The 15212-nt window shown below is 30.6% G+C and overlaps 1 protein-coding gene across 4 annotated transcripts in view; it reads left to right on the forward strand.

The window, feature by feature from the left end:
- Nucleotides 1–15212, forward strand: part of CACNA2D1 (calcium voltage-gated channel auxiliary subunit alpha2delta 1) — a 656564-nt gene that overhangs the window by 597121 nt on the left and 44231 nt on the right. For 2 of the 4 annotated variants that reach the window (XM_031938658.1, XM_031938660.1), the window contains exons 19-21: nt 2707–2778; nt 5089–5160; nt 11108–11169. In XM_031938658.1, the coding sequence (XP_031794518.1) occupies nt 2707–2778; nt 5089–5160; nt 11108–11169 (206 nt within the window). The remainder of the gene's footprint in view (nt 1–2706; nt 2779–5088; nt 5161–11107; nt 11170–15212) is intronic. The other 2 variants (XM_031938659.1, XM_023504736.2) reach the window with 1 other exon arrangement.

The following is a 15212-nucleotide window of genomic DNA, read 5'->3' on the forward strand; positions in this document are numbered from 1 at the left end:
GATATGGTGGTGTCTGTGTGATGAAGATGATTGATTTCTTGTGACAATATAAAAAAAAATTGACAAGAGTTTGATTCATCTATTTATGGCAATGGCTGGGCTTTCCAACATTCCCCTTTATGAGATTAAATACATTATAATTCTTCTAAGGAAACAGGTTTTCAAAGCAACATACAGGTTACAAAACAACATGAGAGCTGAAAACAAAAAAACATATCCATCTATCACCTAACTTTTTTGTTTTCTACAATTTTGTTTATTCCAGATCAAATAACTGAAGATGCATATATTATGTGCATAACACAGTCCAGTTTTTGATAAAACAGCAAACTTGTTAGTGATTAATGAAAAAAAAAATCTGCTTTCTTTTCAACAATATAAATTATCCTCCACAAAAATCCATGTGTTTTCAATAGCCTATTTATTTATTTGTAGGTGTATTTGTTTATTAGAATAGAACTGGTCATAGAAATGTCAAAAGAGTTTATCCTATAAATAAAATGTATTCTTACCCAGAAAGCTGTTATGGGATAAAATGACGTATTTTATTAAAAACACAACTTTTTTTTGTTTGTTAGTTTTTCCCCAACAAAAAGCATTACTATTTTTATCTCTCCAGAAAGAGCCATAACAACAGTACACTGGTAAAAGTTTAACAAAAGATTTCCTATTTAAAACTTTTTTTAATATGCACGACACACTTTTACCTACATTAATATTTTCTCTCTACCACTTTAAGTATAGACAACAACAAATATAAAATAAATGTATAAAGCCCTGGTCTGTGGCATTTGTTGTTTCTCTAGAGGTTAATGTTACACTGAAAATTTAACAATCAACTGTGAGTCAGTTCAAGCTGGCTCAAAAACATCTCTGCCTATGATTGAAAGGGCTGTGATACACACATAAAATACTACTCTTTGGGAAGTCTATATCATCTAGAACTCTAGTTTACTTTTTAACCTTCAAAAAAGCCCTATCCTCTTAATTAAGTCCACTGTTGTTTAGTGTCTACTCAAATTAGTATCAATTTTGTTACAAAAATGGAAAATTTATACCTGTTAATATTTTAAGAAACCATCTCTAGTTCTGTGGTTGGTAGGACCCTAAATAATGTTATATATACCATTTGTGTGCATGCACACACATATTTTTGGTGCCAAACTTCCTGAATGTATATTGTTTTCCTTCTTTATTGTATCCCCAGGCCCTAACATAGTATCTGACATAAGTTTTTAATGAATGCACAATGATTATCAAATAATATATCGTTTCATTATTAATGACCATTGATGGTATCTAATCCATGTAAAACTTTCCAAAGACACACAAACAATATAAATAAAACTGCTTTTATAAAAGCAAAAGATTACTTTCTATTTCCTGTCTCTAACCATATAAATTATTCAGCATTTTGTCTTTGGTCATTTTGTAATGTCATAATCCTTCTCTTTTTCTCTCTCTGTTTTGCTCTTCCTCTCTCTCTCTGTATAGATACATAATGATGGCATGTGTTTGCCTGCTTGTATATATTCTCACATATGTGAAATGTGATGTTAAATTAATTAGATTGATTCCATTGCCATATAAAATTATTTCCCTTGCCTTAAACTACACTCTGAGCACATATTTGTAATCTCTCTTTTGAGGTTCTACATCTTTAAAAAATCATTTAAAACTAAAGTTATTCTCATGAATAGAAAAAAAGGTTATTTTCATATTTTTCTTTTCCTCTTTGTTGCATATATATATATATATATATATATATATATATATATACATGCACATTTGTTTTATCTAAAACATACTACAAATTGTTTAATGAAAAAATTTAAGTTAAAAAAATAGCACATATGTGTCATCACTATCATCATCACCATCACCAGCTCCTCCATCAGTAAACCTTTGCTGAATGCCTCTTTATTAAGCATTTGAGTTTTCAATGTGTAGTTATAGACAATATTATTCTGTATTGTGGATATGGTAAGTAGATAGAAAAATAAATCATAGGAAAAATATATACATATAAAATGATGTCCCCCCAGACAATGTGAATAATTTTACAATGAATTGTTGACAGTATATGAAATCTTAATAGACGAATATTAGCAGACATAGAATTTTTTTTTAAAAGCCAATGACAATTAGTGAATTATACAATTTAAAATTTGTGTACTTTTTTCAGGAAATAAAACTTTTTATCCTTTAAAAGCAATGGGATCCCTTGGTCCTTTATGTATTCATAGATTCTTTTAGCTCCCTTTGAATTTCAATTTATTTCTTGTTCATTTCTCATAGTAGGTCCCATTCTGCCCTGAATCTCTGACATATGTTTTGGTTGATTTATGAGAAAAACTACCCACTCCATTATGTGAATTATCTGAGTAGCTATCTCTATCCCATCATATTTAGTTGACTCAACTCTAAATATCATGAATAAAATATTAGAAAAATACTAAAAAAAAGTTTCCTTTTTCAGGGTATGATAAATTAAAAATGTGCCACATTTAAATCTCATAATCACTAACAATGATCACTTACAAATTCCTATCATATGAAAAGAGATTTGTTTAGTTATTTATTATGCCAGACATTTTAATACATTTAAATTCAATTTGATTAACTTATTAAATTAATACACAATATCCAACATGTAATTATTAAAAAAAGCGATATATGTTTAGTATTTACTATTTTCTACTATAGAATCCTAAATCTCAGGAGCCTGTCACCTTGGATTTCCTGGATGCTGAACTGGAGAATGACATCAAAGTGGAGGTAAGTTGAACTAATAGTTAAGAATGAGCATTCAGATTTGATGCCCAAAATTACAGTTATTAAATAATACTTAGTTTATGCTTTTCCTTCCAAAATGTTGTGCTCAATTTCTATGTCCATTCAACTATGAATTTCTAAAATAAGGAACATACCTTCTCAAGGTGGGGAGGTATTTTTATCTTCTCATCCTTCTTTTCTAAAATGAATAATAATTCTCTTACACTAATTTAATTTTTAAATTTTTCCCATTCTTGTTTATGAATAGTTATGCATACAATATACTATATCTATGTGATATTGTAGAAAGAGTGAATTTTGGATCAGAATATGGATTCAAATCTATGTTAGTTAGGAACTGTGTCACCTTTCTAGCTTTAGTTTCCTCCTCTGTAAAATGACAAATTTGGAATAGTTGACCTGCAGAATTCCTTCTAACTCTGAATTTGTGATTCTTTGATAATGATAATGATGCTTCACTCCTCTGAACTCTAATATTTATAATCTATCTTATATTCTATCTAATCTTATAATCTAATATTAATAATCTGTCTTATGACACTAATTATATTTATCCATCAGAAACAGTCCTTGGCAACAATGCCAAGGATATGGTTTTGAAATAAGTTTCTCTTTACTTCTAGGGGCAAGGATAGCCAAGAATACCAATGTAGCATCAAAAAAGTATTGCTGGCACCACTGCTTGTTCCTTACACAGCACAAAACAGATACTTGGGTGACATGTCACTTTTATCACCTGAGTTGTAGGGCTGTTATATCTTTGGTATCAAATTAGAAACTCCTTGAGGACAGTAGTTGCATCTTGGAGAATATTTCACTGTTTTGTGAACAAAGAGATTAACAGATATAAAGGCAAGGTTGTTGTTTTTTTTTGTTAAGATTTTTAAAACTGAAGAAGGATCCATCCCTAAAAGAGCAAAATTAATTGGTTTTCCCCCTGGTAAAAACAGATAATTTTATTTGAATATATTTTTGTGCTTTTTTGGATCACTGTGTTGTTTGGATCCCACTGACATCACTTGTAATTTAGGTCACAATCTCTATAAACTAACCCTGAAACATATTAAATAGTTAATTCTAGATTTTTAACATTGTACAGATATGCCCATGAAATATGCAGGCTACCTAAATGGCTGGGTTATCTCTTACTCCTGACTGGTCCATCTCTTTTTCTAGTCCTATGTCTTATGTAATGCTTTGCACTGCTTCTTCTGCATAATTTAAAAATAGTTTGTTGCCTACAAATACTGGATATGATATTTTCCACTGTCCTTTAAGGAACTACGTGTTTAACTCTTCAGTCTATATTATTCCAAAAAATATACATTACCACCAGAAGAACAATGAAGTTTTTAAATGACAATTTTACATATGGTCTTGGTTATGTTGAAAACTTAATGATATGTTTTGAAAGAAGCAAAAAAATCTTGTGGCCCTTCCAATTTGTCCTTTTAATATTTCTCTAACCTTAAGAGAATTTTTTTGTCCCTACTGTCATGCCAATTTTAATATTTAAAAAATATAAAAGTGAATGTAAATTCATAAAAATAATATTTTTGGAGAAAAGAATTCTCTAATAAGCTACCCATAGAGAATATATTAATAAAATTGTTTATCTCCATAAGAGAAAAATGTATTTTTCAGTTGTTTTATCCGTATCCAATTCTTTGCGACCTTTTTGGAGGTTTTCTTTGCAATGATACTGGTACATTTTACCATTTCCTTCTCCTGTTCATTTTCCAGATGAGGTACTCAGGCAAACTGGGTAAAGTGACTTGCCCAAGGTTAGTTACATAGCTTATGTCAGATTTTAAATCAGGAAGATATATCTTTCTGGTTCCATACCCAATGCTCTTATCTATTGTGTCATCTGGCTGCCCTATTTCTTGTTACCCTTCTAGCGAAACATACTTTATAAATAATGGCATGAAATAGTCATATCAATAAAATAACATGAATTACACCTCTGCTAATTACATTTAATGAATGACCAAATAGACTTTTTATCTTCTTTCAATAGTTTAAAATGTTAATATATCATGATAACTATTTTTCATAGATCAATTTCCCAGAAACAATTGCTGGTGCTGGGTCAGCTATGAGAAATTGTGTTTTATTTATTCTAAATACAATTAATAGACTTGCAAAGACTATTTTTATTATTTATTGACAGTGTGGTATCACAGATTATTCTATGCTTTTCTTTTTTTTTTTAATTTTATTTAATAGCCTTTTATTTACAGGATATATACATGGGTAACTTTACAGCATTAACAATGCTTTTCTTTATAGATTAGAAATAAAATGATAGATGGAGAGAGTGGAGAAAAGACATTTAGAACACTGGTTAAATCTCAAGATGAGGTAAGGCCTATTTTTAAAAATTAAATAATATGTAAACATAATGAAAATCAGTTATTTGTATTAAGATTTTGGATATATGCATGCCGAGTTCATTATTGATATATTTCAGATTTGTAAGCATAATTTTAAAAAATCATGTACTATTTATGTACTATTAAAATACTTTAAACATACATGCTTAAAGCATACTATAATAAAGTACGCTACAAAGCAAATAGAATATCCTAGTTAATATTTTCATGAAAAATTTCCTTTTGAGATATATAAATTAACTTGAGTTATTTTTCAAGGAGTATTTTTTAAAAATGAGCTGAAATATCCATACTTTTTCAAGGTAAAGTTGCTTTGGTTGTTTGAGTTTTTAAATGCCTTCCTCAAATAGCATCTCCTTTAATAAATGATTACACACACAGTCACATAATTTTGTGTCCTTAAGCAACATAACATTTGATAAGATCTTATTTTGAAATGTTTATAACAGTGTTTTTAGTGGTAGTAAAGAATTAGAAATTGAGAGGAGACCTATCTACTGGGGAATTGTTAAATAAACTGTGGTATATAAATGTCATAGAACACTTTTTTTCTATAAGAATTGATAAGCAGGCATATTTTAGAAAGACTTAAATGAACTAATGCTAAGTGAACAGAATCAGAACAGTATACATAGTAAGATCAACATTGTGCAATGATTAACTTTGTTAATCTTAGCTCTTATCAGCAATACAATGATTCAAGACAACTCCAAAACACTCATAATGGAAAATGCTATCCAGAGAATGAACTGTGGAGAATGCAAATAGAAACATACTATTTCCATTTTTAATTGTTTTTTTTCCTTTCTCATATTTTTTCTCTTTTGTTCTGATTCCTCTTTCGCAACATGATTAATGTGAAAATATGTTTAATATGATTGTACATGCATTAGCCTATATCAAATTGCTTGCTGTCTTGGAAAAAGGGGGAAAGAGGGAGAAAAAAAAATTGGAACTCAAAATCTTATAATAAGTGAACTTTGAAAAGTATCGACATGTAATTGGAAAAAAATACTACTAAGTTGGGAGGGGGGAAAGAGGAAAAAGTTCAACAACCTTGTTTTGATTTGGTGATCTGCAGTCACATAAAAAAATCATACTCTTTTTCTCATTTGATTCTTAAAATCTTTTGCTGTAAGAAATGCCCATATCATTAATGCCATGTTGTCGATGACAAAACAGGAGCTTTGAGAAGCTAAATGATATGACCAATGACCAAGAAATAATAAGTGGTAGCACAGAAAGCTGAACCATTGTTTTCTGACTTTCAAATGTCATTTTAAGTCTATGCTTACAAAGCAAAATCTTGAAACTGAGACGTGACAATTATTAAATTTATCTCATCAGCAGACACATAGAAGCTAATTCAATTCAATAAAGCTCTTAAAAATATTTTTTGACTGTTTGAAATTTTCTAATTCTTTATCCACACTATGGTGGGAGAATATTTTTATTAAATATGTCTTGGAAGATGCTCTACTTATATTAAATGCCTTTTAAAGGGAAACAAATCAAAATAGCTCAATATGGGTGGAATATTCAATTTCCTACTTCTCATCCCTTCCAAGTACATCTTATTCTTATTATCCTAGTTATCAGGCATGGTCCAACCAATAGGATGAGAAATTTTGAAAGTTCATTTCTCTAAGTACAGACAGGTATTAACATGGGCCAGGAAACACTTTGGAAGCAACAAAGGATTCCCAAGTGAAGGTAAATTCATTCCTACACTATTTATATTCATCACTTCAAAATTAAATAAAGCTTTTTCTTTTAAAATAGGGGCAAGTTCAGTTAATGGAATCAAATCACATCTCCCTCTCCCCCCAAGTGAGTCCTATAAGCAGAATTCATTTTAGTGTCTGGTTCACCCTTGAGAGACATTAAATTACTCCTTATCTGCAGAAACCACCAAGTAACTCTTTTTGGATAGAGTCCTCTTTGTTTGTCGGACTTCTCTTTAACCTTCATTTCAAGATAGGCAAATTCCTTAATTTGCTTTCATTTTCTTTTGTCAAGTTTAAAATTAAAAATGTTACATAATCTTTTATCCTATCAACAAAGTAATAAAAGGCACCCCTGCCCATTCAAAACTTCAGCCAAGTATAACTTTTTAAGTCCAAGTTATAAGATTGTGAAGAAATCTATTTTATAGTGGCCATGTTGAAAGATTTGTGACAGCAGTTGTACTTGGACTTTGGTTCTAAGTGATTTATATACTTTGTAATGAGACTTACTTAACAGGAAAAATTCTTTCTGAATCACATAGAATTGCTATCCAAAATATATAAGCAGTTAATAAGCATGCATCTTAAAATTTTACTTTTATAAATTCTTGAATTATTTTATATTCTCCCACCTACCCAGTGAATGAAGTTGAAAATTCATAACTCTTTCAAGGCCACTTTGCAGAAATTCACTTTTAGAAATTTTAAGTTTGGGAAGCTATTGCTAGCTGTCTTAGCCAGGCCTGACATGTTCTGCTCTTTCCCTCCCTGCCTGGCTCTCTCTTCAGCCACATGGCTTCTTTGGCATGATCAGTGTTGGTATGGCAACAATAAACTGCCTATGCAGAGGGGAGAGTGTTGTAAAGCACATCTAACCTTACATTTAAGATTTACAAAGTAGTTCCTTCACAAAGTCCTTGTGAAATAAGTATACAATGTCATTATGTTTTTTTCTTTGTCTTAGTTAAAAATTTATTGCAAGAGAGTCCCTACCCTCAAAAAGAATATATATTCATTTGACTGAATCTGAATTTGTAAACTTTATTAAAAGATAGATGAGCCAAATTACAGTTAACTAAGAAAACACCTGTCATACCTAAAAATAGTCCTAGCCATGTTGTGCATGCTCATTAAGACTGACAAATTGTACTATTTGTGAAAACACTCATTTCTAAGAATGTCCTTTAGAAATTTATAGAATTTTCATAGTGGGAATAACCTCACAGCTTATTTAGTTACCACTTTATAGTGAAAGAAAATGAAGCCAGAGCTATTAGGTGACCTATCCGAAATTATGCCCTAGAAGGACAGAAGAAGGACACAGACCTGGAAGAGGCAACATAGTATACACTGAAAGATCATAGAACTGATTCCTTACTTCCAATTCTTCGTCTAAATAGTTGCATTGCCTTGGACAAGGCAGACTTTTTTTGTAAGCCTATTTCCTCATCTGTAATAAAGAGTTTGAAATAAGTGAACTTTAAAATAATGTGCTCTTTTCTTACAAACATACCATTTTAGATACCACTTCACAATTGGACATAGTTCTTGATTTTAGTTTTCTTTTCATTTTTAAAATTGACTCTTGGAAATGATAGCATTATTTTTTAAGCTTTTTATTTTCAAAACATATGCACAGATAATTTTTCAACATTGACCCTTGCATACCCTTGTGTTTCAAATTTTCTCCCTCCCCTAAATGGCAAGCAATCCAATATATATTTACATGTTAAAATATACATCAAATTCAATATATGTAAACATTTATACGATTACTTTGATGCACAAGAAAAATCAGAGCAAAAAGGCAAAAAAAAATGAATAAGAAAACAAAATGCAAGCAAACAACAATAAAAAGAGCGAGAATGTTGTGTTATGATCCACACTCACTTCCCACTGTCCCTCCCTCTGGGTGTAGATGGCTCTCTTAATGATAGCATTATTGATATCATCAGAATTACCTATTTTCTTTTCTGTCATATATCAGAGAATAATTTCTTTTTTTAAATATTTTAATTTTTTATTTCATCTCAATTACATGTAAAAACATTTTTTAACATTTTTGTTTCCAAAATTTTTGATTTCCACCCAAATCTCCCATCCACCCTCTCCAACTAAGAAGCAATTTGATAAGTTATATATGCAGCAGAGCAATTTCAACATTATTTCTATGTCATTAATATTTTGAGTTATATGTCCTCAAAACTATATTCCACCAAAAATGCCACGCTTTCATGAGTTGAATACACATCTTTCAATGTGAGTAAGCCAAATAACCCAAGAAGCTGAAGTTCTGTTTTATATAATTTGTCTGACACTATACACTAGAGTATTCTCCAAAATTTGCAAGGTCTGTCTTTTGGGCTCACTTATGGGACTCCAAAAGTGAATATCAGCATTGTTTCTGACTTGTGTATGAACAAGTCATTCGGTGTCTATCTATACAATTTTTCTCTTTAAGAGAAAATTGTAATCTTATTTCATCTCTCAGTGTTTATATATTAAGCAGTGAATACTTGGAAACATTTTTACTTGCAAGATGATTATTACATATGTATCTTAATACTATCTCCCTAGATTCAGGTAGATTTGTAACATTTCCAAACACAAGCTTTTGCAAGGGAAAAAAAAAATAGAAGTTTGTATTTGAGCATTTTAGTCACACTTACCTGCTGTGCAAGAGAAACACATGTGGGATAAAGATTTATGAATATATAATAAAATTCATATTGGATTACAGATCATCATGTTTATTATGCTGCTTTTAATGGATTTTATGTTTATTTTGAGATGAGCACATGTGTCATGAGACTTTAAACATCTTAATACAATTGAATGTCAACAGAGGAAATCTAGCAGACTGTCTTTATTGTGGGTACCCCCTTCGATTCCTCTATGTCTATAATGCTATTAATATGCCACAAATGGAGCTCAATTACAGTATTTCAAGCAGAGTATAACTGAAATTGGTCCAGTGAGGAACATTATCTCTGTTTATCATTTCTTAAGAACATCAAGGCTAGGATATATTCAGAGTCTAGCAATTTAAAAACTAGTGGTTTCTAAATTGAAATAGCAGATAACATGGAGGGTTTTAAATACCATTCTGTTTTATTAGCACCTAAGCACTATACCAAATTATTGAACTTTCCCAAAGACAAAATCAAGCCCAATCTATCAGCATATATATATATACTAATACAACCTATAAATATGGATATATGTATATATTGCACATTATTTGGGAACTGACATAAACTGTGGCCTATTTTTAAGTCTATAAATTTTTTTATTCTACAAGAAATATTGGTTTGCAAGGGCTTTCCTTACAGCCACTTATACCTTGAAATTGAATTTTTGAAGGGTTTTATTGGTTTTGTAATAGACAAAATTTCTTAACCTCACCATCCAAAGCTTTTATTCTTTAAAGGCTGGGAGATGTTATGATTTTACTGAATTCAGGAAATAACCTACTCTTTATTAGTTTCATTAAAAATAAAACTTTCTATATCTTTCTGTTAATAACCATTGTATTTCAGGGTAGCTTCACCATTAGCACATTGTCATTATTATTATCACCAAAATAGAAAGGCAGTCGCCAAAGATTTGGAATGCCTACTCCCTAGCCATCAACCATTTCACTTAAATAGATACATAACCTATTCTTAAAAATATTCTAGCATGATCAAGATTTCAAATACTCCAATCATAGTGCCAATATTTCAATACTTTTATATGTGGCTTTACAGAAGTCTTTCCTTACATGAAATCTCAAAATTGTAATTTGCCATTTCTTCCACTTACTATAACGTTTATTATTTTGAAATTATTGATGAAAGATTTCAACAAGATAATCTTCTTGTTTACCTTAAAAAAAAAAACAAACAAACAAAAATTTCTAAGAAACACAAAAACTTTGGTCAGAAAGAGAAGCAGGGCTATTACTTTCTAATGTGAAAGTTATAAGTCAGGTATATTTGACATTTTTTCTTTTATTTTTTCTATTAATACCTAGTAGTCTTCAATCACAATTTCTTGAGAGACCATGAACAAATGTAGACTGAATCAAGTCACACATAAATGAAGATATATTTTAAGAATTAAAAAAAATATATCGGGTATTGTTGGGATTCTTCTCTCAATACATCTCAGTATTGGGCTTTAATAATTTTGTTAAACTTTTTCTAGCGCTATATTGACAAAGGAAATAGAACATATACATGGACTCCTGTCAATGGCACAGATTACAGGTAACTAATTTTTTAAGTTTTATTGAAGGAAATATCTTCAAATACAGACTTTTATAAATATTTTTTGTTTGAAAAGATCTTTCTCATACATACCTAATGCTATCTATGTGTCTTAAGAATGTTGTGGGGGATTTTCCCTCAATATAAACTGAAAGAGGAAATTGTACTTTCTAATACCTCTACAAAAACTGGGGATGATAATAATTATGCCTGTCTTATATATAGGGTTATTGTGAGAAAAAAAATGAAATGGCATACCTATAGAACTTTGCCAACTGATATAAATCTATATAATACAACATAAATACCAGTTACTAGGTTTAGTAGTATTAGTAGTATTATCAATTCTAAAGTCACATAAATATATAGACATAAATGGTAATTTTCTAATTTAGAGATAAAATAGTATTATATCACTATTTTAAGTCTGATTGGTAGTAAAAAAAAAATAAGTTTAGAATCAAACTATGATTCTCTGATTTTTCTACACAGGATTTTCTGCTGTTAAATTTTCCTTTGGATTTACTAAATAATAGTGGCAATGAACTTAAAACCAACCCAAGATAGAATCAAATCATGAAAGAAAAAAAAACAAAACAAAAAAAAAAAAAAACCTCATTCACTTATTCTCTATTATTAGTAACACTATTTTTCTTATTTTCTCACTGAAAGGGTAGTTGATACACGTGGGCTCTGTACAATTGTACTACTTTCAACATATCTAATTCTCCTGCAATTAAATATGAGTAGTTCTTATTTAAAACTAAATTGAAAATCACACAAATTATATCTTTTATGAAGATGTAAACTATAATTGAATCAACCTCCATTTGTATTTCAGAAAGAAACAAACAAAAAACTGATGTGTACAAATTATGAGCAGCTCCGTTCATAAAATTATTATATCTTTACATCATTCCTTACCTATTACACACCTTTTAAAGTAAATATCTAAGAAATAGTTTATCAATGTTTTGACACCACATTGATCACAACTTCAGTGGTAAAGTAAGTCTCAATTTGACTTTTCTAAGAATAGAATAAAATATGATTGCAGAAAATCAGTTAGCTATAAAGTTAATACATGCTGTCAAATTCTATCTTTTCACAAAACCTGTAAATTTGTAGGGGAAAAAAATGGGTGGTCAACTCCCTTGTGTCCAAAATACTACCATACAGTGCAATGATCTATGTGTCAGGAAGACCTAAGTTCAAAGGTGGCCCCAGAAGTTTACTGACTGTGTGACTTTGGGCAAGTCAATTCTTCTCTACTTCACTTTACTCAATTATAAAATGAGGATAATAGCATCTCCATCTCAAAGTTGTAATAATCAATGAAATAATATTTACAAAACAGCACGGTGTCTACCACATAGTAGACATTTAACAGATGCTTTTTTTCCTTTCTTCCCTTTCACGTATAGCTCTATTTCTTAAAAAAAAAAAAAAAAAACCTGTGTGTGTGTGTGTGTGTGTGTGTGTGTGTATACATGTACATGGTCATTAGCTACTTATTCTTTCTTTCATGGGAATTTGTAGTTCCTTATACTCACTGCTGCCTTAGCTAATTGGGAAAAAAAAAGATGATAAAACTTAGGATATATATCATAGATGCTTTTTGTTATAAAGTCAGATACCATGAGGCTTTAGTTTGGAATATATTCATGTCCCTTTATAGATTAATAAATTAAAGTTATTGATACCGGACTTTCATTATCGATCAAGCCAGTAATCAGTATTATTCACTACCAGCACAGTATTATCAAATAAATGAGTGATTTAGAGCCAAAATTTGGAATCAATTCATAGATTTGCCATTTGGGCAATTCTATTAACCTCACTGGACCTCAGTTTAGATTAGTTTAACTTTAGTTGGATTAGATGACCTCTACCCATTCTTTCCAGCTCCAATTCTGTGATCTTCTGATCCTATACACTTTCCAGGGTAACTTTCTTAAAGCACAGTTCTGAACATTTTGATGCTTTATTCAAAAAATTTTGGTGATTCTAATACTTTCTGAATTAAATGAATAGTCACAGCATAACATTTCCAACCCTCTCTATTGGCACAAATCTATCTTTCTATCCTTATATCCCACTACTTACATATCTGATACTATATTCCAATCAACCTGGAATATTCAACATATATGCCAGTGGAGAGGATTCTAGGCCTAGAGTTAAAAGATTTATATCATCCTGAGTTCAAATCATGATTTTAGACACTTATTAGCTGGGTGACTCTGAGCAAGTTATTTAACCCTCTTTGGTTGAGTTTCTTTTTTCATAAAATAAGCTGGAGAAAGAAATGGCAAATTACTCCAGTATCTTTGCCAAGAAAACCTCAAAGTAAGGTCATGAAGAATCAGCCACAACTGACAAAAGGCTGAATGACGACAACAGCTTGTTTTCAACATCTTTATTTATGCCATCCCTTTACTTTAGAACTACTGCTTCCTTCTCTATTTCCATAATCTTTTTCTGCCAGTCCTATCCATCCTTCAAGGTTTAGTTCACGAATTACCTTCTTCATAATGTCAACTCTCATTCCATATCCCTTCTCTTAATTGAGGTTTTTGAATGCCCATAGCACTGTGATAATAATATGTGCCAGCCATTATTCTAAGTGCCTTACAATTTTTATCTCATTTGTTCTTTAAAACAACTCTGTGAAGTAGGTGATATTATCCCCATTTTAAAGCTAAAGAAATTAAGGTAAACAAGTTGAATGACTTCTTGAGGTCACATAGCTAATAAGCTGTCTAAGATCAAATTTTAACTCAGGTTTTCTTGAATTCAGGCCCATCACACTACCCCACACTATTACATAAAAACAAAAAAGTACATTTTAAATGTTTCTATTGTTAACAGTAGCTATCACACTGAGTTGCACAGAGTGGTTGCTTGATAAATATATATTGCATGAATGAAAATTAATTCGGGTATAAACTTGGGTACCTGCTAATTTCTGACAAATTGTCAAACTGTGAAAAGTGCAGTGAATTTACACTGTTATTAAGGGGATTAATTACATACTAATTTCTGGAGAGCTAGTGGCATGGGGATGTCTTCAAGAAACTTAGAAATTAATTACCAGGGAAACAGACCTGGAAATTCTGACTACTGAAATGTAGCTTCCATGCTCAAGTGCCTTAAACATAACCATGAAAAAGCAAATTTCACTTTTCATAAGAAATATTGTAACCAAAAAGTTAAAGGTATCACCTATCAAAGACCATATAGAAGGGTAAAAATAACAAAACACACAAGAACATCTATAAGCATTTTTTAAGGAAACTGTGTTCATAGTAATGTGCTAGAACCATGTCATAGGCTTTAGTATGAATGACAAGGTGTTCTACTTAAGAAAAAAAAATTGCAGATCAAGCAGATAAAGTTTATTGAAATGGACTATTTAACTACGCCTAAGATTTTGTATTATTTTATATCTTGCCCTAAAGGTATACAGCTTTTCTCTTCCATTAAATAGTATGTATCGAGTACTTATGAAGTCTGATGTACTGTACTCGCACTTAGGAAATACTGACATAAATAAGAGAGGGTATTTTAAAAATGTTATAGTAGTCAGCAGTTGTTAACACCCAGCTGTTTATGTAATATTCCTATTATGAAGAAAGCATTGTGAAGCAGAAAAGCATTCCCTATTCTGTTTATTTTAGTTAAAAATGCCAGGGAGGTAGTAGGGAGAAGGATCAGACTACAATGTTTACATCACAAGAACATAACCTAAACAAAATGCTCTCTCTGGTGGCATCTTATCTAAATTACAGGCATAGTGTCTGTGTGTGTGTGTGTGTGTGTGTGTGTGTGTGTGTGTACATTGCAAGCACAAATCTTTACCGTGAAGGTGAATATAAGACAATTTAGATCTTTCTAAATTTTGTGCTATTTTCCTAAATGTCACATCTTAACTGACCATGAAGAAAGGGATTGTTAGAGATCAGGGATGGTATTACATGAGCTCCAAATACCAACAAAAATTTATTCTTAGCATATCTATTTGAAACTTTAATAGTTCCTCT

The sequence above is a fragment of the Sarcophilus harrisii genome, chromosome 5 (genome assembly GCF_902635505.1).
Source record: "Sarcophilus harrisii chromosome 5, mSarHar1.11, whole genome shotgun sequence".
NCBI classification, from domain to species: Eukaryota; Metazoa; Chordata; class Mammalia; order Dasyuromorphia; family Dasyuridae; genus Sarcophilus; species Sarcophilus harrisii.